The 27,560-nt window shown below is 39.4% G+C and overlaps 1 protein-coding gene across 5 annotated transcripts in view; it reads left to right on the top strand.

Moving 5' to 3' along the window:
* The window catches only part of METTL24 (methyltransferase like 24), a 153,753-nt gene that overhangs the window by 49,301 nt on the left and 76,892 nt on the right, over positions 1–27,560 (top strand). For 4 of the 5 annotated variants that reach the window (XM_061427608.1, XM_061427606.1, XM_061427605.1 and 1 more), the window contains exons 3-4: positions 1,244–1,383; positions 19,977–20,205. In XM_061427608.1, coding sequence (XP_061283592.1) covers positions 1,244–1,383; positions 19,977–20,205 — 369 coding nt within the window. The remainder of the gene's footprint in view (positions 1–1,243; positions 1,384–19,976; positions 20,206–27,560) is intronic. The other variant, XM_061427609.1, reaches the window with a different exon arrangement.

Raw genomic sequence — 27,560 nt, forward strand, 5'->3', positions numbered from 1 at the left:
AATACCTTGGCCACAGAACTTGTTTTCTTTCGTTCCAACAGCCTCAGCCGTGCATACTGTGCCAGGCTCAAACACAAGGCAGAATTCCTTGTGAAGTATATTTACTTAGTGTGCATTTGAAATTAGAAACTGGCTTCCTTCTGCTTGACTTAGATACATGTTCCCTTTGGTTTTCTTATCTAATTTTGATGGATGAGTTAAGAGAGGTGCTTTGGCTAGATCAAGAAGAGCCTCCTTCCCATCTGGGGCTCTTGCCCATCCCTGCTGCTGCTGCTGCTGCTGCTAAGTCGCTTCAGTCGTGTCCGACTCTATGCGACCCCATAGACAGCAGCCCACCAGGCTCCCCTGTCCCTGGGATTCTCCAGGCAAGAATACTGGAGTGGGTTGCCATTTCCTTCTCCAATGCATGAAAGTGAAAAGTCGAAGTAAAGTCGCTCAGTCGCGTCCGACTCTTAGTGACCTCATGGACTGCAGCCTACCAGGTTCCTCCGTCCATGGGATTTTCCAGGCAAGAGTACTGGAGTGGGGTGCCATTGCCTTCTCAGGAGCCCATCCCCGCAGGAGGAAGCTTATTGGACCTGTATCACAGACAGTACTATCTTGTTAGTCAGGGCTTGTATTGTTCTCACTTGACCTCTGATCAGTTGTTTACCTTGATTAACACATGCTACCTTTTTGGAACATGTTGGCCTAACCTTGTCTAAGGAGTAAATAATCTTGTGTTCTTCTAAGATCCATGCCCTCAGCCATATCTCACAACTTCTAATAGGAATGCTGTGAGTAACAGACCTCTGTGGTTTGGGAGCACTGTTCTCCACGTCTGGAATGCTTCTTGGTCTCAGCCTCTTATTCAACTTCTGTTCCTCCTCCAAGACTAACACACCCCTGTAGAGCCTTTCCTGGCTTCTTCTCTCTGCCATCCTTGCTCCTGATTTGTTGTCCTCTGTATACTCTGTGCAAAAGGCTATAGTAGTTTTTTTGTTTTTTTTTTTTAATAGCAGTTCTTAACTTCCCTTCAAACCTCCCTCTAATCTCCATGAGGTTACCTATAATCTAGTATTTGAAATTCCTCCAAACATTTTACAGCAATCCTGTGATTCCCTGGGGAGGGGGCGTGGTTATCAGTGGAGAAGGATATAACTCTCCCGTTATGGTTTTCAGTGACCAGGAAAGCAGTAAGTCTCTACCTGCCATCTATCATCCAGTACTTTAAATTATTCACATTGATTTCCAATCCTTACAGATTGAGTGTGATCACATGAGCACAGACAGTCTGGCTACTGACTCCAGCCCTACAAAAAAGCCCTGGCCGGTCTGTCTTGATGACAGGTTTGGCTTAGTTCATCAAATCCGCAATAAGCAGTGCCGCCTCTATTCGTTAGGGTAAGTACATTTTATAGCCAAAAAACAAAAAACGCGCCTGTAGGAAGACAAGGTTTTTTCAGCAATACAAATTATGAATGGTTGCAGGGTTTACCAGGTGCTCTGCTTCTTTCCTGCCATCATTTCAGACTCCTCTGTGTTATGTAACCTTAGCACTTGCAGAGCACCAATGGCCAGGGCCACTGTCTCTCCCATTCTGTTGGTAGTAAATTGACAACTTCCATTTTCAGCCTAATGATGATCTCCTTGGTGAAGACAGTGATTCTCAGCTAGGATTAGAGCATTCTTATGAGAAACAGAAAAATATTAAGAATGCCTCTAGAAAAAAAATAACGGTGAGTATATTAGAAATTTTATACATAATTATGATGAGTGATCCAGGACAAATGGCCTCTGTTGGAATTTTTTTTGTTGTTTTATGTGAATGGTAAATATGTGTATACTTTTAGACTAATAAAAATAAAAAGAGGAAGCGTCTGTGAAAATAACAAGGTTTTGTCAAAATTGGGGGAGATACTGATATTCAGTTGTTCAGGCTGAAAATGACCTAAATGTTCAAATAGCTTTGGAGGGCTTGTTGTGAAAGGGTACGTATAAAATAATGAGACTATTTACTCAGTGCATCAGTATTCATATAAACAGTCCTGAAAATTTACAAATTATATATATCTCACAAAAAATAAAAGGCAAGAGAGGGTTATTTTTGTTTGGAATACCCTGTTGTGTTGACTCTAGAAGCTGTGTGGTTAGTTTCTCAGACAAGATCCCTGGAGTCCTTTACAAAATACTGGGGACCCTCACAACTGTCATGCTTGTTCCTCACCAATAGGTTTCATCTCCTCTGTAGTTTACATTCAGGCTCATGAGTGACAACTGCTAACCAGATTCTTAGATGATGAGGGTTCAGAGCCAACGTTTGGGTGATACAGAGGCTCACCCAAAGGTGCTAATTCCATAGAGGATCACGATCACTGTCAAACTTTACCAAGCAAGAATTCTTAATTGTAGTCATTGTGGATTTAAAAAACAAACAAACAGAGGTTTCAAATAAGAGTCTCAGGATAATGGAAACATTCTTTTATGGGTTAAATGAATAGCCATGGTGTGTATCAGTGAGGCGTGGTACACACTTTAGTTCAGTTTAGTCACTCAGCCGTGTCCGAATCTTTGTGACCGCGTTAATCACAGCATGCCAGGCCTCCCTGTCCATCACCAGCTCCCGGAGTTCACCCAGACTCATGTGCATCGAGTCGGCGATGCCATCCAGCCATCTCATTCTCTATCGTCCCCTTCTCCTCCTGCCCCCAATCCTTCCCAGCATCAGGGTCTTTTCCAATGAGTCAACCCTATGCATGAGGTGGCCAAAGTATTGGAGTTTCAGCCTCAGCATCAGTCCTTCCAATGAACACTCAGGACTGGTCTCCTTTAGGATGCACTGGTTGGATCTCCTTGCAGTCCAAGGGACTCGCAAGAGTCTTCTCCAACACCACAGTTCAAAAGCATCACTCTTTGCTGCTTAACCTTCTTCACAGTCCAACTCTCACGTCTATACATGACCACTGGAAAAACCATAGCCTTGACTAGACGGACCTTTGTTGGCAAAGTAATGTCTCTGCTTTTCAATATGCTATCTAGGTTGGTCATAACTTTCCTTCCAAGGAGTAAGCATCTTTTAATTTCATGGCTGCAATCACCATCTGCAGTGATTTTGGAGCCCCAAAAAGAAAGTCTGACACTGTTTCCACTGTTTCCCCATCTATTTCCCATGAACTGATGGGACCAGGTGCCATGATCTTAGTTTTCTGAAAGTTGAGGTTTAAGCCAACTTTTTCACTCTCCTCTTTCACTTTCATCAAGAGGCTTTTTAGTTCCTCTTCACTTTCTGCCATAAGGGTGGTGTCATCTGCATATCTGAGGTTATTGATATTTCTCCTGGCAACCTTGATTCCAGCTTGTGCTTTTTCCAGCCCAGTGTTTCTCATGATGTACTCTGCATATAAGTTAAATAAGCAGGGTGACAATATACAGCCTTGACATACTCCTTTTCCTATTTGGAACCAGTCTGTTGTTCCATGTCCAGTTCTAACTGTTGCTTCCTGACCTGCATATAGGTTTCTCAAGAGGCAGATCAGGTGGTCCGATATTCCCATCTCTTTCAGAATTTTCCACAGTGTATTGTGATCCACACAGTCAAAGGCTTTGGCATAGTCAATAAAGCAGAAATAGATGATTTTCTGGAACTCTCTTGCTTTTTCCATGATCCAGCAGATGTTGGCAATTTGATTTCTGGTTCCTCTGCCTTTTCTAAAACGAGCTTGAACATCTGGAAGTTCACGGTTCACGTATTGCTGAAGCCTGGCTTGGAGAATTTTAAGCATTACTTTACTAGCGTGTGAGATGAGTGCAATTGTGTGGTAGTTTGAGCATTCTTTGGCATTGCCTTTCTTTGGGATTGGAATGAAAACTGACCTTTTCCAGTCCTGTGGCCACTGCTGAGTTTTCCAAATTTGCTGGCATATTGAGTGCAGCACTTTCACAGCATCATCTTTCAGGATTTGAAATAGCTCAACTGGAATGCCATCACCTCCACTAGCTTTGTTTGTAGTGATGCTTTCTAAGGCCCACTTGACTTCACTTCCAGGATGTCTGGCTGTAGATGAGTGATCACACCATCGTGATTATCTTGGTCGTGAAGATCTTTTTAGTACAGTTCTCCTGTGTATTCTTGCCACCTCTTCTTAATATCTTCTGCTTCTGTTAGGTCCATACCATTTCTGTCCTTTATCGAGCCCATCTTTGCATGAAATGTTCCCTTGGTATCTCTAATTTTCTTGAAGAGATCTCTAGTCTTTCCCATTCCGTTGTTTTCCTCTATTTCTTTGCATTGATCACTGAGGAAGGCTTTCTTATCTCTCCTTGCTATTCTTTGGAAGCCTGCATTCAGATGCTTATATCTTTCCTTTTCTCCTTTGCTTTTTGCTTCTCTTCTTTTAACTGCTATTTGTAAGGCCTCCCCAGACAGCCATTTTGCTTTTTTGCTTTTCTTTTCCATGGGGATGGTCTTGATCCCTGTCTCCTGTACAATGTCACGGACCTCCGTCCATAGTTCATCAGGCACTCTGTCTATCACATCTAGTCCCTTAAATCTATTTCTCATTTCCACTGTATAATCATAAGGGATTTAATTTAGGTCATACCTGAATGGTCTAGTGGTTTTCCCTACTTTCTTCAGTTTAAGTCTGAATTTGGCAATAAGGAGTTCATGATCTGAGCCACAGTCAGCTCCTGGTCTTGTTTTTGCTGACTGTATAGAGCTTCTCCATCTTTGGCTGCAAAGAATATAATCAATCTGATTTTGGTGTTGACCATCTGGTGATGTCTATGTGTAGTGTCTTCTCTTGTATTGTTGGAAGAGGGTGTTTACTATGACTAGTGCATTCTCTTGGCAAAACTCTATTAGTCTTTGCCCTGCTTCATTCCATATTCCAAGGCCAAATTTGCCTGTTACTCCAGGAGTTTCTTGACTTCCTACTTTTGCATTCCAGTCCCCTGTAATGAAAAGGACATCTCTTTGGGGTGTTAGTTCTAAAAGGTCTTGTAGGTCTTCATAGAACCGTTCAATTTCAGCTTCTTCAGCGTTACTGGTTGGGGCATAGACTTGGATTACCGTGATATTGAATGGTTTGCCTTGAAAATGAATAGAGATCATTCTGTCGTTTTTTTTTTTTTTAATTTTTTTTAAACTTTACATAATTGTATTAGTTTTGCCAAATATCATAATGAATCCACCACAGGTATACATGTGTTCCCCATCCTGAACCCTCCTCCCTCCTCCCTCCCCATACCATCCCTCTGGGTCGTCCCAGTGCACTAGCCCCAAGCATCCAGTATCGTGCATCGAACCTGGACTTGCATCTCGTTTCATACATGATATTTTACATATTTCAATGCCATTCTCCCAAATCTTCCCACCCTCTCCCTCTCCCATAGAGTCCATAAGACTGTTCTATACATCAGTGTCTCTTTTGCTGTCTCGTACACAGGGTTATTGTTACCATCTTTCTAAATTCCATATATATGTGTTATTATACTGTATTGGTGTTTTTCCTTCTGGCTTACTTCACTCTGTATAATAGGCTCCAGTTTCATCCACCTCATTAGAACTGATTCAAATGTTTTCTTTTTAATGGCTGAGTAATACTCCATTGTGTATATGTACCACTGCTTTCTTTATCCATTCATCTGCTGATGGGCATCTAGGTTGCTTCCATGTCCTGGCTATTATAAATATTGCTGTGATGAACATTGGGGTACACGTGTCTCTTTCCCTTCTGGTTTCCTCAGTGTGTATGCCCAGCAGTGGGATTGCTGGATCATAAGGCAGTTCTATTTCCAGTTTTTTAAGGAATCTCCACACTGTTCTCCATAGTGGCTGTACTAGTTTGCATTCCCACCAACAGTGTAAGAGGGTTCCCTTTTCTCCACACCCTCTCCAGCATTTATTGCTTGTAGACTTTTGGATCACAGCCATTCTGACTGGCGTGAAATGGTACCTCATAGTGGTTTTGATTTGCATTTCTCTGATAATGAGTGATGTTGAGCATCTTTTCATGTGTTTGTTAGCCCTCTGTATGTATGTATAGCCCTTTGGAGAAATGTCTATTTAGTTCTTTGGCCCATTTTTTGATTGGGTCATTTATTTTTCTGGAGTTGAGCTGCATTCTGACGTTTTTGAGATTGCATCCAAGTACTGCATTTCGGACTCTTTTGTTGACCATGATGGCTACTCCATTTCTTCTAAGGGATTCCTGCCCACAGTAGTAGATATAATGGTCATCTGAGTGAAATTCACCCATTCCAGTCCATTTTAGTTTGCTGATTCCTAGAATGTCGATGTTCACTCTTGCCATCTCCTGTTTGACCACTTCCAATTTGCCTTGACTCAGGGACCTAACATTCCAGGTTCCTATGCAATATTGCTCTTTACAGCATCGGACCTTGCTTCTATCACCAGTCACATCCACAACTGGGTGTTGTTTTTGCTTTGGCTCCTTCCCTTCATTCTTTCTGGAGTTATTTCCAGAATATTTTTGGTGGTACACAGTAGGCACAATATGTATATTTGCTACATAAACATTGCCTGAGGTAAGAAGACTCAAGAGGGAAGCTGGTTCTGCCATGAATTAAACTAGGAGGCTAAAGATTAGGAAATGAATTGTTTAGCCAGTTGATTAGAACAGAGCTCTTTTTTTCTTGGAGCCCACCAGCTATGCTGCAAGATTGGAGAAAGAATGGGAAGTTGTGACAGTAGAGTTTATTTTATATCATATTAAAAATGCATGAAAGTAGGTCATAAAAATAATTGCATAGTTCTACATGCAAATTAAAGATCTCAGCTTGGTCCTATTTTCTTGCTCCAAACTGCCTGTATGTTTTGCTTAATATTTTACACCCTGGAATAATTTCATTTAAAGCATATAACTGAGTAAAACGAAACTGGGAAAGCTGTTTTGGGGGAAATTTTTCAAGTTCCTTTTTGCTTTTCTTATATTTCAAAGCCATTAGATAAAGTCGTTCTGGTGTAAAATTTCAGATTATTACATATAAAAGGTAGTTTCTTATTTTCATTTAAATGTTCACTATTCAAAATCAACTTTGTAAAGAGCAGATAGGAACAGTTCAATTCTACTGGGAAAAGAAATGGATTGGTTTTAAGGGCCAACATTTGATTCAAAACCTAACAAGGCTTTAATTGAAAACTGGAAGAAAATATTTCTTATGCCCTAAAAAAGAATGCTTTGGATTATGGGTGTTTATGTTGATTGTATTATTACTCAGGATTGAGAATCTTCTCAGGTGACTTGTTTGCTGCAGTTCAGTTCAGTCGCTCAGTCGTGTCTGACTCTTTGCGACCCCATGAATCGCAGCACGCCAGGCCTCCCTGTCCATCACCAACTCCTGGAGTTCACTCAAATTCATGTCCATTGAGACGGTGATGCCATCCAGCCATCTCATCCTCTGTCATCCCCTTCTCCTCCTATCCCCAATCCTTCCTAGCATCGGGGTCTTTTCCAATGAGTCAACTCTTTGCATGAGGTGGCCAAAGTATTGGAGTTTCAGCTTTAGCATCGGTCCTTCCAATGAACACTCAGGACTGGTCTCCTTTAGGATGGACTGGTTGGATCTCCTTGCAGTCCAAGGGACTCGCAAGAGTCTTCTCCAACACCACAGTTCAAAAGCATCAATTCTTTGGCACTCAGCTCTCTTCACAGTCCAACTCTCACATCCATACATGACCACTGGAAAAACCATAGCCTTGACTAGACGGACCTTTGTTGGCAAAGTAATGTCTCTGCTTTTCAATATGCTATCTAGGTTGGTCATAACTTTCCTTCCAAGGAGTAAGCATCTTTTAATTTCATGGCTGCAATCACCATCTGCAGTGATTTTGGAGCCCCCAAAAAGAAAGTCTGACACTGTTTCCACTGTTTCCCCATCTATTTCCCATGAACTGATGGGACCAGGTGCCATGATCTTAGTTTTCTGAAAGTTGAGGTTTAAGCCAACTTTTTCACTCTCCTCTTTCACTTTCATCAAGAGGCTTTTTAGTTCCTCTTCACTTTCTGCCATAAGGGTGGTGTCATCTGCATATCTGAGGTTATTGATATTTCTCCTGGCAATCTTGATTCCTGCTTGTGCTTCTTCCAGCCCAGCATTTCTCATGATGTACTCTGCATATAAGTTAAATAAGCAGGGTGACAATATACAGCCTTGACATATTCCTTCTCCTATTTGGAAGCAGTCTGTTGTTCCATGTCCAGTTCTAACTGTTGCTTCCCGACCTGCATATAGGTTTCTCAAGAGGCAGGTCGGGTGGTCTGATATTCCCATCTCCTTCAGAATTTTCCACAGTGTATTGTGATCCACACAGTCAAAGGCTTTGGCATAGTCAATAAAGCAGAAATAGATGATTTTCTGGAACTCTCTTGCTTTTTCGATGACCCAGCAGATGTTGGCAATTTGATTTCTGGTTCCTCTGCCTTTTCTAAAACGAGCTTGAACATCTAGAAGTTCACGGTTCACGTATTGCTGAAGCCTGGCTTGGAGAATTTTGAGCATTACTTTACTAGTGTGTGAGATGAGTGCAATTGTGTGGTAGTTTGAGCATTCTTTGGCATTGCCTTTCTTTGGGATTGGAATGAAAACTGACCTTTTCCAGTCCTGTGGCTACTGCTGAGTTTTCCAAATTTCCTGGCATATTGAGTGCAGGACTTTCACAGCATCATCTTTCAGGATTTGAAATAGCTCAACTGGAATGCCATCACCTCCACTAGCTTTGTTTGTAGTGATGCTTTCTAAGGCCCACTTGACTTCACTTCCAGGATGTCTGGCTGTAGATGAGTGATCACACCATCGTGATTATCTTGGTCGTGAAGATCTTTTTAGTACAGTTCTCCTGTGTATTCTTGCCACCTCTTCTTAATATCTTCTGCTTCTGTTAGGTCCATACCATTTCTGTCCTTTATCGAGCCCATCTTTGCATGAAATGTTCCCTTGGTATCTCTAATTTTCTTGAAGAGATCTCTAGTCTTTCCCATTCCGTTGTTTTCCTCTATTTCTTTGCATTGATCACTGAGGAAGGCTTTCTTATCTCTCCTTGCTATTCTTTGGAAGCCTGCATTCAGATGCTTATATCTTTCCTTTTCTCCTTTGCTTTTTGCTTCTCTTCTTTTAACTGCTATTTGTAAGGCCTCCCCAGACAGCCATTTTGCTTTTTTGCTTTTCTTTTCCATGGGGATGGTCTTGATCCCTGTCTCCTGTACAATGTCACGGACCTCCGTCCATAGTTCATCAGGCACTCTGTCTATCACATCTAGTCCCTTAAATCTATTTCTCACTTCCACTGTATAATCATAAGGGATTTAATTTAGGTCATACCTGAATGGTCTAGTGGTTTTCCCTACTTTCTTCAGTTTAAGTCTGAATTTGGCAATAAGGAGTTCATGATCTGAGCCACAGTCAGCTCCTGGTCTTGTTTTTGCTGACTGTATAGAGCTTCTCCATCTTTGGCTGCAAAGAATATAATCAATCTGATTTTGGTGTTGACCATCTGGTGATGTCTATGTGTAGAGTCTTCTCCTGTGTTGTTGGAAGAGGGTGTTTACTGTGACTAGTGCGTTCTCTTGGCAAAACTCTATTAGCCTTTGCCCTGTTTCATTCCATATTCCAAGGCCAAATTTGCCTGTTACTCCAGGAGTTTCTTGACTTCCTACTTTTGCATTCCAGTCCCCTGTAATGAAAAGGGCATCTTTTTTGGATGTTAGTTCCAAAAAGATATTGTAGGTTTTCATAGAACTGTTCAACTTCAGCTTCTTCAGCATTACTGGTTGGGGCATAGACTTGGATTACCGTGATAGTGAATGGGTTGCCTTGGAAATGAACAGAGATGGGGAAGGCAAATAGCCAATTGACAACATCTCAGTTGATGCTGAGGGAAGAAAGAGACCCAGGCCACAAGTGGTGGTTCTGAAATGAAGCAGAAACATTTGGGAGTGTTGGGAGAATTGTGAGGTAGATGGGCTGGGCAGGAGGCAAGTGGGTCATGGTGCTCCTACATTCAGGCCAAGCTCTAAGCCCCAGGGCTGCAGTAGCAGACCATCCAAGCCACTGCTGTGCTTCGCCATTCCTATCCTAACTGAGCGTAATGAATGAAGCTGCAGCTGGAGGTGACCTTCTAGGAGTGTGAGGAAGAAAGAATCTCAGGACATACTGATCAGAAGGCAGAGGCTGAATACCCTTCTCTGATCTGTGTCCTACCTTTCTTCCACCTCCAAGGAATGAAGGAGGTATCATCTCTACATTCTCTCTAATGTCTGAAATTTCTTTACTAGGAATCAAAGCTTTTTATTCTGCAGTTAATGTACAAGAATTTTTCTAGGAGTGTACTCTGAGTCAAGTTCAGTTGAAAATTTAAAGCAGATCCATTTTAGTTTTGAAAAGGGATAGAACAGATAGGGGAGGGCCCTGAAAAGAAAGGTTATGTTATGGAGAAGGGGAAAGAGAAGTTAAGTGAGAAGAGGCTGTGCGGTTGCTTGACTTCAGATGGGGTCTGCCCTGCAAGTCTTGTATATGAGGTGGATGGGTGATGGTGGGGAGATGGGGTAGAAATGAAGATGGTAGCTAAAGTCAATTAGGAAAAATCACCTTTTAATCCTTTATATCAAAGATTATATTTCGGGGGTAGGAGTGGGAGTAGAGGAGAAAATTTGAGAAGGGATAAATCTTTTTTGCCTCTTCTTTAGTTTTCTGACATGATGTATCATTTGGTTTTAAGACGTAAATTCTCAGCATGAGACAAGAAAACTTGATATGTGGTTTGGGCAACAAAAGCCAATATCTTAGGCAGAAAATCTGGGGCTTCTGGTTACCCTGAGCCTTTCAAGAGGAATGAATGAGCTCTGGAGCCAAAATTTCTATCTTTTAATAGTTTAATTAACACAGTAAGAGCTCATTTTTTATATGAATGAGGAATTAGAAAATCATGTTCCCAAGGACTCTTTTTAGACAATTTTTTCCCTAATCATCTTCCCCATGAAATTTTAATGCTATACACTATATCTATTTATGTAACATATATATTATCTATACTTTAAACATATATTTCAAGAATCAATCCCCGCTCCTCGCTTAGGGATGATATCATTCCTGTTAAGAATATATGTTTTATGTGCGTGGATTTATCTCTGGGCTTTCTATTTTATTCCATTGATCAATATTTCTGTCTTTGTGCCAGTACCATACTGTCTTGATAACTGTGGCTTTGTAGTAGAGCCTGAAGTCAGGTAGGTTGATTCCTCCAGATGGACACCTTATCTTTGACAAAGGAGGCAAGAATATACAATGGATTAAAGACAATCTCTTTAACAAGTGGTGCTGGGAAATCTGGTCAACCACTTGTAAAAGAATGAAACTGGACCACTTTCTAACACCATACACAAAAATAAACTCAAAATGGATTAAAGATCTAAACGTAAGACCAGAAACTATAAAACTCCTAGAGGAGAACATAGGCAAAACACTCTCCGACATACATCACAGCAGGATCCTCTATGACCCACCTCCCAGAATATTGGAAATAAAAGCAAAAATAAACAAATGGGACCTAATTAACCTTAAAAGCTTCTGCACATCAAAGGAAACTATTAGCAAGGTGGAAAGACAGCCTTCAGAATGGGAGAAAATAATAGCAAATGAAGCAACCGACAAACAACTAATCTCAAAAATATACAAGCAACTCCTACAGCTCAACTCCAGAAAAATAAACGACCCAATCAAAAAATGGGCCAAAGAACTAAATAGACATTTCTCCAAAGAAGACATACAGATGGCTAACAAACAGATGAAAAGATGCTCAACATCACTCATTATCAGAGAAATGCAAATCAAAACCACTATGAGGTACCATTTCACACCAGTCAGAATGGCTGCGATCCAAAAGTCTACAAATAATAAATGCTGGAGAGGGTGTGGAGAAAAGGGAACCCTCTTACACTGTTGGTGGGAATGCGAACTGGTACAGCCACTATGGAGAACAGTGTGGAGATTCCTTTAAAAACTGGAAATAGAACTGCCTTATGATCCAGCAACCCCACTGCTGGGCATACACACTGAGGAAACCAGAAGGGAAAGAGACACGTGTACCCCAATGTTCATCGCAGCACTGTTTATAATAGCCAAGACATGGAAGCAACCTAGATGTCCATCAGCAGATGAATGGATAAGAAAGCAGTGGTACATATACACAATGGAGTATTACTCAGCCATTAAAAAGAATACATTTGAATCAGTTCTAATGAGGTGGATGAAACTGGAGCCTATTATACAGAGTGAAGTAAGCCAGAAGGAAAAACAAATACAGTATACTAACGCATATATATGGAATTTAGAAAGATGGTAACAATAACCCGGTGTACGAGACAGCAAAAGAGACACTGACGTATAGAACAGTCTTATGGACTCTGTGGGAGAGGGAGAGGGTGGGAAGATTTGGGAGAATGGCAATGAAACATGTAAATATCGTGTGGGAAACGAGTTGCCAGTCCAGGTTCGATGCACAATGCTGGATGCTTGGGGCTGGTGCACTGGGACGGCCCAGGGGGATGGTATGGGGAGGGAGGAGGGAGGAGGGTTCAGGATGGGGAACACATGTATACCTGTGGCGGATTCATTTTGATATTTGGCAAAACTAATACAATTATGTAAAGTTTAAAAATAAAATAAAATTAGAAAAAAAAATAAAGAAAGAAAGAAAAAAAAGAATATATATTTTAGATGAAATTTTGGCATTTTATGCAAGGTTATTTAATAAAAATGAATAATTATAAAATATTTTTATCCACTATTCATTGTCATTTATGCTTTGGAAAACCTATTACTTTCTCTCTGACAGTGGTAAAAGAATCCTCCTGCAATGCAGGAGATGTGAGTTTGATCCCTGGATTGGGAAGATCCCCTGGAGGAGTGCATGGCAACCCACTCCAATATTCTTGCCTGGAGAAACCCATGGACAGAAGAGCCTGGCATGCCACAGTCCATAGGGTTGCAAAGTCAGACACGACGTGGTGACTGAGCACACACAGTTACTTTCTCTCTAGTAGTTGGCAGTTTACAGATCTAGGTGATTATTTGTCCAGATTGTCTGGTTCCTGCTGGAACGAGGAAAGGATGACTGATACTCCTGGGGAAAATACAAATTGTCTTACTTCTTCCAACCTTTCTGTCTTCAATGATGAGAGTTAAAAACTTTCCCTATATATGGTCTGATTTTTTTTCTTTTTAGTTTATTAAACAGCTTTATATTGAGATATAATTCACATACCACACAATTCATCCATTTAGGGTACGATTCAGTGGTTTCTAGTCACTGCAGTCAATTTTAGAACATTATCATCACCCCAAGAAAGAAAGGCCTGTACTCAGTAGTGGTCACTCCCAATTTCCTCTTACCAACTTCCGTCTTTTCATCTCCCACTTCTAGGCAACCATTAATCTATTTTCTGTCTTTATAGTTTCACCTATTTTGGACATTTCATATAAATGGAAGCATTTAATATGTGGTGTTTTGACTGATTTTTTCATTTAGCATAATACTTTCCAGTTTTATCCATGTTATTACATGTATCTGTACTTCATTCCTTTTTACTGCCAAATAATATTGCACTGTATGGATATAGCACACTTTATTCATTCATTAGCTGATAGACGTTTGGGTTTTTTCCACCTTTTGGCTACTATGAATGATATTGCTATGAATGCTCATGTATGGATTTTTGTGTGTGGACATATGTATTCATATCTCTTGGTTATATACCATTTTATGTTCCCACCAACAGTGTATGAGGGTTCCAATTTCTCCATATTGTCATCAACACTTACTATTATTGGTCTTTTTGTGTATAGCCATCCTAGTAGCTGTGAAATGGTATCTCATTACAGTTTTATTTTGTTTCTCCTACTAGTTAGTGATATTGAGTATCTCTTCATGTGTTTATACTCTGAGTTTCTGCATTTTAGGGAACATAAAGGACAGTTACCCTAATACTCCTAGAAATATTTTTAAAAGAGTAATCAAGGATTTTAAAGTGCCACATACATCCCTTCTGTATAAGGGTATCTGTATCCCATACTGATACCCTTCAGTAGCATCAGAGGGCATGCAATTGCCAGTACTGTAGCTAGTCCAATGGACACTTTTACGCATGTGGGAAAAGGCATCTCCTCCCTCAAGAACTTTTACTACCATCTGTTGGATAATCATTATGATGACTAGGAGTGGTGCCCCCTAGAGTTGTTTAGTGTACAACCCACACATCTACACTTAGGGATCCTGGTTGTTGCTCTCTGAGGAGGGCTAAGATGGTTATTCTGTTATTCTGTTACCTTTGGGTATTTAGCCCTATAATTTGCCCTTTCCTCCCTTCCTGTTTCTTCAACAAATCCCTCAGATTTGACAACCCTTCTGTGCTGAAGAGTTTGTTGTGATCTCAAACCTTTATGTCAACATATATGGAATAATATTAATATTTGTTAATATAAGCCGAGTTATATAATTTATTCTCTCCTCCATATAGAGGGATAGGTTACAATGTTCATGAAGGCTTATATCTTTGAATATACGTATTGACAGCTTACCTGTTTCAAAAATGGCTTGTAGCAGAAATTTCTAGTTGTCCACCAATATTCATTGTTTCATTCTTCTTTGGTAACAGAACCCCAGAGTTTAGCAGGGCACACAGTCACCTTGCCAAAGATTGTGTATTCTAGACTTCCTTGCAGCTGCAAGGGGCCATGTGACTAGCTTTTAGCAATAGGATATGAGTGCAAGTGATAGGAGCAATTTCTAGGCCATGTCACGAGGAGGAAAGGATGTGACTTTCACCTCCCCTTTTACTTTTCCTGATAGCTGGAGTGCAGTTATGTTGGCAGGAACTGGAACAACTATCTTAAACCTTAAGGTAGAAGCCATACCATCATGATCTGTATTTATAATATACACATAAAATATATATTTTAAAAATGTCTGTAAAGAAAAATTTTTCCACAGTGAATTCTCTTTTCAGTTAAATAAGAGCAGAAAATAGTTTCCGTATAGACTAAATACATTTTTGGTATAAATAATAATTTTATTTTAGTTTATTATAGATATTTGTTCAAAAATATTTCTTCTTTACTACTTATGAGTTTCTCCAGATCAAGCATCAGGTTAATTTATCTGTCTCTGGTGTCTAGTGTAGTGTCTTGAACATATAAAGTGTTAAATGTTTGTAAATATACACGAATATCTCAGTGAAATATAGCCCATTCCATGTCACATTGGATATTGGACTGTATATTCTGGCACTTCCAGGCCCTACCTAATAGTTTTCTTTCACTTAGTGCAGCATTTTGTAGGTTTATCTGTCATCATTCATCTATCCCCTCAGCACTAAGGATTCAGAAATAAGCAAGATTGACACAGTCCTTTACTTTATGTAGCCTTATTGTCTGCTGCTGCTGCTAAGTCGCTTCAGTGGTGTCCAACTCTGTGCGACCCCATAGATGGCAACCCACCAGGCTCCGCCGTCCCTGGGATTCTCCAGGCAAGAACGCTGGAGTGGGTTTCCATTTCCTTCTCCAATGCATGAAAGTGAAAAGTGAAAGTGAAGTCGCTCGGTCGTGTCCGACTTTTCATGACCTCGTGGACTGAAGCCTACCAGGCTCCTCCGTCCATGGGATTTTCCAGGCAAGAGTACTGGAGTGGGGTGCCTAGCTGACAATTTTGTAGACCCCCAAGTTCACAAATATTCCTTCCGTAATTCTGTGCCCTGCGCTTATTTGCAGTGAGGTCGAGTGTAGAGCGCACATGCTTTGGAACTGCCTGGATTGAACGTGAGCCTTGCCTTTGCCCTTTGGGCCCCTTTCTGCGTCACCTATCTACATCAAATTTGTTCCTGCTTTTGCTTTTTCCTCCTGCCACAAACTTGACTCATTTAAACTAAGCGTGAAGAAGTACCATTTTGAATAAAGGAAAATAAGAATTACAGGCATTGATTAAATAAATGTAGTTTATTACTTTCCAATACAGTGCATATTATATATTTAAATTAAGTGGATTTTATTCAGTAAAGGTAGCATAACAAAAAATTTGCAAATTTCAGTAGTTTCATGTTATTTAGTATATCACCCAAAATAGTTCTTCGTCATCTAATAACTAACTTATACATGTATATGTGTACTTATGATATTTCTAATAGAGAATCCTTGTACATGTGTAGAAAATTTCTGGAAGGATACACAAAAAATTGCTAAGTGATTATCTCTGGCAATTGATGGCTAAAATTCTAGTAGTAGGAAACTTTTACTTTTTGTTTTATATATTGATGTACAACTTGAACTTTTTAAAGTGCATTTGTTATTTTTTTTAACTATAAGAAATGAGTTTAAATTGAAAACATATCAATGTATAATATAATGCTTACTAAAAATTAGTTATACAACTGTGTATGGCTATTCTTAAAATTTTTTGAGGCCTTGATTAAAATATATACATGTTTTACAGTGGAAGATCTTTTCTTGAACTGATATTCTGAAAATTCAAAGAGAAATAAATCATTCACATTTATTTACTCTAGACTTTATCTACAAATTATATTTAATGAGTACTTTTTTGACTAGTGTTTTGATCTCTTAGTAAAACTACCAAACTTCCATTTTTCTGTCGAGTTCCATATTTCCATGAAAACACAAGTTTGCTCATCTAACTTTTGATAAATTCAATTACATGAAAAATCTTTTGGGACAGGTGATTTCTATAACATTCTGATCTATATAGAAACAAATCTGACTACTAAAAAATGCTTTGTAGTATCTCAGTTCAGTTCAGTTCAGTCACTCAGTCGTGTCTGACTCTTTGCGACCCCAAGAATCACAGCACACCAGGCCTCCCTGTCCATCACCAACTCCCGGAGTCTACCCAAACCCATGTGCGTTGAGTCGGTGATGCCATCCAGCCATCTCATCCTCTGTCGTCCCCTTCTCCTCCTGCCCCCAATCCTTCCCAGTATTAGGGTCTTTTCAAATGAGTCAACTCTTCACATGAGGTGGCCAAAGTATTGGAGTTTCAGCTTCAACATCAGTCCTTCCAATGAATACCCAGGTCTAATCTCCTTTAGGATGGACTGGTTGGATCTCCTTGCAATCCAAGGGACTCTCAAGAGTCTTCTCCAGCACCACAGTTCAAAAGCATCATTTCTTCGGCGCTCAGCTTTCTTTACCGTCCAACTCTCACATCCATACATGACGACTGCAAAAACCATAGCCTTGACTAGACAGACCTTTGTTGGCAAATTAATGTCTCTGCTTTTCAATATGCTATCTAGGTTGGTCATAACTTTCCTTCCAAGGAGTAAGCATCTTTTAATTTCATGGCTGCAATCACCATCTGCACTGATTTTGGAGCACCCAAAAATAAAGTCTGAACTGTTTCCACTGTTTCCCCATCTATTTGCCATGAAGTGATGGGACCAGATGCCATGATCTTAGTTTTCTGAAAGTTGAGGTTTAAGCCAACTTTTTCACTCTCCTCTTTCACTTTCATCAAGAGGCTTTTTAGTTCCTCTTCACTTTCTGCCATAAGAGTGGTATCATCTCCATATCTGAAGTTATTGATATTTCTCCCGGCAGTCTTGATTCCAGCTTGTGCTTCCTCCAGCCCAGCGTTTCTCATGATGTACTCTGAATATAAGTTAAATAAGCAGGGTGACAATATACAGCCTTGATGTACTCCTTTTCCTATTTGGAACCAGTCTGTTGTTCCATGTCCAGTTCTAACTGTTGCTTCCTGACCTGCATACAGGTTTCTCAAGAGACAGGTCAGATGGTCTGGTATTCCCATCTCTTTAAGAAATTTCCACAGTTTATTGTGATCCACACAGTTGTGGTATCTATTGCTTCCCTAATAGCTCAGTTGGTAAAGAATCTGCCCACAATGCAGGAGACCTTGGTTTAATTCCAGGGTTGGGAAGATCTCCTGGAGAAGGGATAGGCTACCCAATCCAGTATTCTTGAGCTTCCCTTGTGGCTTAGCTAATAAAGAATGTGCCTGCAAGGCAGAAGATCTGGGTTTGATCCCTGAGTTAGGAAGATCCCCTGGAGAAGGGTACCCACTCCAGTATTCTGGCCTGGAGAATTCCATCGGACTGTATAGTCAATGGGGTCACAAAGAGTTGGACGTGACTTAGTGACTTTCACTTTTACTATTGCAACTCTTGGATTTACATTTAATGCCAGGTTTGTCAGTTAGCTATTGCTGTGTAACAAGTCGCTTTAAAACTCAGTAGCTTAAAACCATTATTTATTATTGTTTATATGTCTGCAAATCAGTTGAATTTCAATCGATCCAGGTTAGGTTCAGCTGAGAGACTCTACTTCAGGCTGAGATGGCTGAGGGCAGCTCTGTGTTTCATAGAAGGTCAGTGGATTGTCTGGGGCAGCTCTGCTTCTTGTTTTTAGTTTCTTTTCTGAGCCCAGCAAACTATCCAGGGTATGTTTTTTAATCACAATAATGGTACAAGAGAGTAAACTAAAGTGCTCAAAGCCTAGGATCAGGACTAGCATCATGTCCCTTTCTTCTAAAATGCAAGTCACATAGTCAAGCCAAAAAATCCAGGGGCAAGAAAGGACACTCCATCCATGGTGAGCATGGCAGTAGTGTGGATGAAGGGGTGAAGAGTTAGGCCCAGCAAGTCAGCTTGCAACCCCAGATTAGATAATGAACAAACTGGGAAAAAGCTCAGATAGAGACTATGGTGGTCTGAGCTGTGTGGGCTCAGGAGGAGGTTCAATACAGGAAACAGGATCTCTTGGGTAGAAGGAATGGGAGTGTTTGTGAGAAGAGTGCTGAATCTTTTTCTAGCCAAAATTGTCAAGTGAATTAGAGCTGAAGAATAGCAGAAGGCTGATATGACATGGGTCCAATGAGAATGAAGCGATGTAGTGGGAATAAAGGGAAAGAAAGAACAAGGCAAATAGAGTATTAAGAATGTCTAGGTGGAAGATCTCTGTACTGAAGACTTATTTTGGTTAACTAAATTGTCATCTAATGAGCTTATATATTTCCAAATGATAAAATAGTCTAAAATAGTAGAGTCTAAGAGAATGATGCATTTCTGCACTGGGTTCAGGATTGGCCAATGCATTACTGGTACTTGGCGATCTTGGTATCTTTAATCACATCTTTTGGGCACATTTGGGCAGAAAAGTCATACTTACTATTAAAAAAATCATCCTCTCTTGGTTAATTTAATGTTTTTCATTCAAAATAATGATTTAATCAAAGCTATGAATCTTACATCACTAAGTAAGAAATATTTCTCAGTAAATTAGAAATTTGTAAGTATATGAATATTCCACAATGTGTTACCTAACTGGGTGCTTAAGTACAATTAATTCCAAATTTCTTCCCCTCGCTTGAGTGAATTGAGGTGATATACCTCTTTTGCTTCTTGAGTACCAGATTCAGTAGAACCACAGACGTCTGCCTTTTTTCTTTAACTGTGCTATTTAAAATACACCCCATTTCTAAAGAAAGCAGCTGTTGTTTTAAGTCAAACTGCATGCACAGCACCATGGCCATCACAAGGAAGACAAATTACCTTGTTAGCAGAATGCACCTCTCCCTAAGGGAACTGATGCTTGGACTTTTTATTTTTGACATATTCTGAGAATATCTTCTGAGACGACTAGATAGTCTTTGTTTCATTGATACTATAGCTTGTATCTTTAAAAAAATCAATTTGATATGCTTTTACATGTTTGAACATGTGATTCTCTAGTCTGCATTTGACACCTAATTTCTCTCTTTTATCCAGAAGCTTTTAGCTTTAATGCTTTTTGTGAAGGAAGGTTTATTGAATGTGTATAACCAGCCATGTTCTAAAATAGGAGAAGGCTTGATATGGCTAAGAAAGTTGGCCTCGGCACTATCGTTTCTGTCAGTTAACACTTTTTGTTCATTATATTTTTTTTGTTACTGATTTCTGTCCTCTTTCTTTCAGCCTAGGAAGTGATGATACCCATTTTGAGGTTGGCATGGCCAGCAATGGATGTGAAGTCCATCGTTTTGATCCTAGTGTTGAATCAGCTCATGTTCTGGAAAGTGAGCGTCTTTGGTTTCACCGTTTGTCCATCGATTGGCGGGACCCCCATCCAGCTGTTGCTGCCCAAAAGCCGTATGGCAACACCAGAAAACTGGGAGCCATTTTGAATGAATTTGGGCATCACAAGGTCAGAGGTTTCATTTGATTTCATAGTTAAAGTGAACAAACTCATAAGCTGTTTGCTTGTTTTTTTAATGCAAATCAAGGATTGGATAGTTGAAAGTTCAGTTTTAACCTTATTATTATTTATAGAGTCTGCTCTGTAGATATAAAATTTTGGCAAGGATAGAGATATTTAAATTGATTTCAAGGTTTTAGTTGCTGTTGAGTAGTGCTTAAGGTTTTGACCAAGACTCGGCAAGGAGAATAAGAAACTAACTCTGATGGTGGGCTCAAGAGTACCGTTTCCATTTGGCAATTGATTTTAAATTTCCAGACAGAGCAAACTACTTATATCTGCTTCAAATACAAAAAGTAATCAGAGCCAGGTTTATGTTTGATAAGAGATTGCTTGTGTATCATGTTTTTCACTGTTGTAACAATGATTTTGGGTCTCCAGGCTCTTAAAGGTCAGAAGATATGTGTAGCTTTGATTAAAATGTACTTTGTAAAACTGAATGGATATTATGTGTATTGCAACTGATACAATTATATCAAAAGATGTCAAATCTCTATAAATATTGTATTGTGAATGGATAGCAAAAGGAAACTTTATCTTTGAACTGTGTTTTTTGAAAGCAGTTTTTAGTGTAAATGTGACCAACCACATTCTGTACGTAGATGCTAGAGAAATTCTCCTGAGTGTAGTTGTCTTGCATTTGATTGGCAACCCTTCTTGGGGGCTTAGCCTCCCTTGGCTTATTATCCCCAGAGATGGCATGTAATTTAGGACATGCCAGAATGGGTGTTCCTGAGACACAGTATATATATGGAATTCAATTTTAAACTTGAATTGGCTGCTTGATCTTTAATAAAAAGACTTCCTCTGCATTGTTCTTTTTCCTTCCCTTCCCCCTCTTCTTCAGCCTCCTCTTTTAAAAAAATCCAAAAAACAGAAAAAACTTTCTTTAATTGGACAGCAGGAACTTCTTCAAGAACAACTTCAAAGAATTTTGTGTTCTTTTAACATGTGTTTTGAATTTTGTGTTTGTATTTTGATTTGCCATTGAGAGAAACTAGCATGGTAGTAGTTAGGAGCCTTAATGAAACACATATAGGAGTTTGGGGATAAAAATCTTTGAACAGAACCCAAAGAAGTGAAAGCATTTTTCAGAATATTATTTTGTTTTTGCTGTTTGTTACCTTCATAGACGGTTTTTTTTTTGGTGGCTGAAGATTATTGCCTTGACCCTTTGACATGTCAACTCTAGATTGTTCAAAGAGCTAACTACTCATTCTTTGCATTCATCTAGGAGTCTTACTGCTCCGCCTTCATGCTTTTTATACCCTGGTCCTCCACCCCCATTCTTCAAAGAAAAGACTGAGTGTCTAGAGGTGAAACACAAAGCCATTTTGCTTTTTTTGATAATATTTTAGCCAAAGATTTGGTAAATGTGAGGCTAAAATGAGACTTCAAAAAGTGATCTGTGGATATAATTTATCTATGCCACATATTGTATGAAAAATGTCTACGAGGTAGGCACCTGAATTGTTTCACTCCATGGGAGCTGCAGTGGGCAAACCTTTATGCTGTAGATAAAATATCATGCCTCTTATAACACTGCTTCTCACACAGAAGAAATATTTACAGAGACTCCTAAAAAGGAAAAATGTTTTAAAGGATTTTTTTTTATATTCCTAGGGCTATTATTTTTATTGAAAACACTAATAATGACATGTAAAAATTATTAAGGTGGTAATTTTATGTTATGTGCATTTTACCACAAAAAAAAAAAAAAAATGGAGGAAAGAAAACCCCATAAATAATGAAAGTGATCTGGCTCAGAATTGCCATGTATGTATTTTCCCCTTAAAAAAAAACATCCCTTGTTGAAAATTTAAAAGATACTGATATTCTTTCATAAAGATATTTTTTGGGTAAATGCTTTAAAACAAAAACAACAAAATCTAAAGCCATTGGTGAATGATTGCTTCCATTAGGAACATGCTTCTAGGAGCTACCAGATAAAAGGAAAAAAGCTGCCAGATAAAAGGAAACCTCGGTTCTGGCCTGCAGCAGACAAGGTCGGTTTTCATTTTTCAGCGTGTGTACAGACCCTGATAAATAGGATGTATCTCTGGCAGGGAAAACAAATAGGAAAAACACACTAAAAAATGTCAGTGTGTTTGCCTTGCCTCCTTCACTTATTTTTCCTGAAAGTGACTATAGAAACCAAAGGGGTTTTGTTATTTTGTTTTCACTTCATGACTTTAAAATATCTCATATAGTTTTGTGATTTTTCCATTTTAGGTGGTTATTTTTCTTATCTTTAATACCTAGATTCCAGTCACTCAGGCAAAAATGTAGGCAAAAATGAAAGGCAGAGTCTTAAGATGGTGACAGTAAGATGCATATGGCTTTCATACTGCTTTTAAAACTCTCTGGTAATTTTAACTTCAAACCGTAAATCAAAAAACCTTTCTAAAGCATCAAGTGAGAAGCAGCTGCATCAGCAAAAGCATGTGCGTGAGAAGCCCAGTCTGTCAGGGAATAATATCACCTGGATTTAGCATTATTTGGAATGATTAACTGTCTGCTTTTGGCTGAGTGCTTATTGCTGTAACTATGCATCCGAATTTTTCCGGAATGTGATTAGAAATATCGAATCTGAGGTTTCTGCTTATATTAATCATAAGACTTTATTACACAGAGTATCCCTAAATGATCCAGGCTGGTTAATGAGAAATTATTTTCAGTCATAATCATGCTGATAATCATATGAATAACAGGACTTCATTAGAGCTTACCTTTGTAAGACTCATTACTCTAGGTTTGAGGCATGGGTTCTCAAGCAAGTCATTTAACCTTTCTGGCCCTCAGTTTGATTGTCAATAAAATGGGGACAATGATACTACCTAAATGGATTGTTTCTGAGAATTAGAGCAGAGAACACAGGGTGAAAACTTCCAGCAGAGTGCCTGGAGTGAATTTGTCATTTGATTGTAAATTGAAATTATTTATTAATAATTTCAGTAAGTTTTTTAATTAATTTATTTTTTATTGAAGGATAATTGCTTTACAGAATTTTGCTGTTTTCTGTCAAACCTCAACATGAATCAGCCATAGGTATACATATATCCCCTCCTTTTTGAACCTCCCTCCCATCTTCCTCCCCATGCCACCCCTCTAATAATTTCAGTAAGTTTTTACTAAATTTTATAGAAGCTTTTTTACCTTTCTTTGTTCCAGGGAAAATATATCAGTGATTTCTCTGGAAATTGCTAACTGCACCTAATGCTAGTTATGAGTTTTTGTTTTTTTTTTTTTAATGAAATCTTTGTGTGAAATTGAAGGGAATTGGTCCTTCAGATTTGGTCATAGACTATTCTTGTTAACTGACTCAGGGCACCAAACAGCTTTGCTGGCGATTGTATAGAAAGTAAATACTGTGCTGTATGCAAGTGAAAGAAGCTGCTGAGAAGTAATACAGAGCTGATGTAGACCTTGTGGCTGGGGATACCAGTCAGGTGATGAAGCTGGAGCTGGACTTCCTGCCTGTTCAGCCCTGGCAGGTAAGTCCTCCCTTACCCAGGACTCTGTCCCCAAGGTTGTGTGTTGCCTTGGACTCTGAAGGGAATGCCACTTTCTGCTTCCCTGGGCAGAGAGCCTGCCATTAATTACAAAACAACAGTTCTGTTGTGTGGTTGGTGCTGTGTTTAAGAGAATACAAACTTTGAAATTAAACCACAGAAAGATTCCCTTTACTTCTTGCTTATCGAGTTTGCACATATAAGCAATATGTCGATACTCCGCTACCCTGAAATGCTTATTAGGAATACTGTTCCTGCTTTGGTGTTGGAAATGGAAAATGATAGACACTTTCAGGAAAAACATTCCACCATGTGTATATATTATGTCTCTTTTTATTTCTAGAAATCCCTTTTGCCTTAAGTTCTGTTTTGTCTGCTGTTGATTCTGCCATACAAACTTTTTTTGGGGGAGGGGGGTTAGTTTTATATGAAATGCTATTATAGAGTCCTTTATTTTCATATTTTTTAGATACAGTTTTAGTTTGTGTACAGCCTGTTGTTATTGTTTTCCAGTCACTAAGTCGTGTCTGACTCTTTGTACTGCAGCTCGCCAGGCTTCCCTGTCCTTCACGATCTCTCGGAGTTTGCTCAAATTCATGCCCATTGAATCAGTGATGCTGTTTAACCATCTTATCCTCTGCTGTCACCTTCTCCTCTTGCCCTCAAAAGACCAGCATCAGGGTTTTACCAACGAGTCAGTTCTTCGTGTCAGGTGGCCAAAGTATTGGAGCTTCAGCTTCAGCATCACTCCTTCCAATGAATATTCAGGGTTGATTTCCTTTAGGATTGACTGGTTTGATCTCCTTGCTGTCCAAGGGACTTCAAGAATTTTCTCCAGCACCATAATTTGAAAGCATAACTTATTCAGCGCTCAGTTTTCTTTATGGTCCAGCTCTCACATCCGCACCTCTCTACTGGAAAAATCATAGCTTTGATTCTATGGACCTTTGTTGGCAGAGTGATGTCTCTGTTTTTTATTTATTTATTTTTTTAGAATTAAAAAAAATTTTTTTTTAAATTTTACAATATTGTATTGGTTTTGCCATACATCAACATGAATCCGCCCCGAGTGTACACATGTTCCCCATCCTGAACCCCACCCCCCTCCCTCCCCCTCTGTTTTTTAATATGCTGTCTAGGTTTGTCATTGTTTTCCTTCCAAAGAACATCTTTTAATTTCATGGCCAAGTCATCGCCCACAGTGATTTTGGACCCTAAGAAAATAAAATTTGTCACTGCTTCCACTGTTTCCCCTTCTATTTGCCATAAAGTGATGGAGCCAGATCCCATGATCTTAGTTTTTTGAATATTGAGTTTCAAATCAGCTTTTTCACTCTCCTATTTCACCCTCATCAAACTGCTCTTTAGTTCCTCTTCACTTTCTGCCATTAGAGCGGTATCATCTGCATATCTGAGGTTGTTGATATTTGTCTCGGCAATCTTGATTCCAGCTTGTGATTCATCCATCCCAGCACTTCACGTGATGTACTCTGTATATTGGGATTTCCTGATAGCTCAGCTGGTAAAGAATCCACCTGTAATGCAGGAGACCTGGGTTTGATCCCTGGGTTGGGAAGATCCCCTGGAGAAAGGAATGGCTACCCATTCTAGTATTCTGGCCAGGAGAATTCCATGGACTGTGTAGTCCATGGGGTTGCAGAGTTGGACACGACTGAACAACTTTCACTTTCACTCTGCATGTAAGTTCAATAAGCAGGGGGACAAATATACAGCCTTGTCATACTCCTTTCTCAGTTTTGAACTAGTCTGTTGTTCCATGTCCGATTCTAACTATTGTTCCTTGACCCACACACAGGTTTCTCAGGAGACAGATAAGGTGGTCTGGTATTCCCATCTCTTTAAGAATTTTCCACAATTTGTTGTGATCCACATAGTCAAAGGCTTTAGCATAGTCAGTGAAGCAGAAGTAGATGTTTTTCTGGAATTCTCTTGCTTCTTCTATGATTCAGCGGATGTTGGCAATTTGATCTTTGGTTCCTCTGCCTTTTCTGAAACCAGCTTGTACATCTGGAAGTTCTTAGTTCACATAGTGCTGAAGCTTAGCTTGAAGGATTTTGAGCATAACCTTGCTAGCATATGAAATGAACACAATTGTATAGTAGTTTGAACATCTTTGACATTGTCCTTCTTTGGGATTAGAATGAGAACTGACCTTTTCCAGTCCTCTGGTCACTGCTGAGTTTTCAAAATTTGCTGGCATATTTACTGCAGCATTTTAATAGCATCATGCTTTAGGATTTGAAATAGCTCAGCTGGAATTCCATCACCTCCACTAGCTTTGTTTTAGTAATGCTTCCTAAGTCTCACTTGACTTCACACTCCAGGGTGTCTGTCTCTAGGTGAGTGACCACACCATCATGATTATCTGGGTTGTTAAGTTCTTGTATAGTTCTACTGTGTATTCTTGCCACCTTTTCTTAATCTCTTCTGCTTCTTCTAGGTCCTGGCCATTTCTGTCTTTTATTGTGCCTATCTTTTCATGAAATTTTCCCTTGATATCTCCAGTTTTCTTGAAGAGATCTCTAGTATTTCACATTCTATTGTTTTCCTCTATTTCTTTGGATTGTTTGCTTAAGAAGGTTTTCTTTTCTCTCTTTACTATTCTCTGGAACTCTGTGTTCATTTGGATATATCTTTCCCTTTCTCCTTTGCCTTTCACTTCTCTTCTTTCCTCAAATATTTTTAAGGCCTCCTCAGACAACCATTTTGCCTTCTTGCATTTTTTTTTCCCTTTGGATGGTTTTGGTCATCGCCTGCTGTATAGTGTTATGAACCGCCATCCATAGTTCTTCAGGGACTCTGTCAGATTTAATCCTTTGAATTTATTTGTCACTTCTACTATATAATCATAAGGGATTTGATTTGGTCATAATGGAATGGCCTAGTGGTTTGCCTACTTTCTTCAACTTAAGCCTGAATTTTGCAGTAAGGAGGTGATAATCTGAGCCACAGTCAGCTCCAGGTCTCATTTTTGCTGACTATATAGAGCTTCTTCATTTTTGGCTGCAAGGAATATAATCAATCTGATTTTGGTATTGACCATCTGGTGATGTTTGTGTGTAGAGTTGTCTCTTGTGTTATTGGAAGAGCATGTTTTCTATGACCAGTGTGTTCTCTTGACAAAACTCTGTTAGACTTTGCCCTGCTTTATTTTGTACTCTGAGAAGAAACTTCCATGTTACCCAGGTATCTCTTGACTTCCTGCTTTTGCCCTAAACATACTTAAAATTTAGTCAGACTGTTCAACAAAATTAATTTACTCTCTCAATGAAGTAATGTTCCAGTTATTGTTTTGGTTGGCTGTTTTTCATCATTTGATTTTGTGTGTATTTTCAAGTTCAGTCTGTTAGCTCATTTTCAGTGGAAAGTTTTTGGTTTGGTTTTGCTTTTTTCTTTACTTTTTTGTTCCACCCTTCTCTGCCTAGTGATTTTACAATAGCCTTCAGGACCCGGTCTTATATAAGCATCTGGGGGCTCCTGCTTCTTCAGTGATAATGGGAATATCCAGTTACTGAATCGTCTGGACCTGGCTCATTTGCTGTTTGTAAGAGTGAGTTTGTCTTCTCTTACTTCCCTAGACCAATGACTAGTTTTAAGCCATAGCCCCAGTTAGTGGTTTTCAGCAGTTTATTTTGGTCTCCTTTCTGAGTCCAGGGAACTCCACTTCAGCCTTTGGCTTGAATCAGTGAATGTGGCTCAGCTGCTTTGTCATGGAAGTACTTTTAGTTTCTGTTCTTTGTAGGAGATGCACCCCAGGACCTCTGCTACCTG

The sequence above is a fragment of the Bos javanicus genome, chromosome 9 (genome assembly GCF_032452875.1).
Source record: "Bos javanicus breed banteng chromosome 9, ARS-OSU_banteng_1.0, whole genome shotgun sequence".
Classification (NCBI taxonomy): domain Eukaryota; kingdom Metazoa; phylum Chordata; class Mammalia; order Artiodactyla; family Bovidae; genus Bos; species Bos javanicus.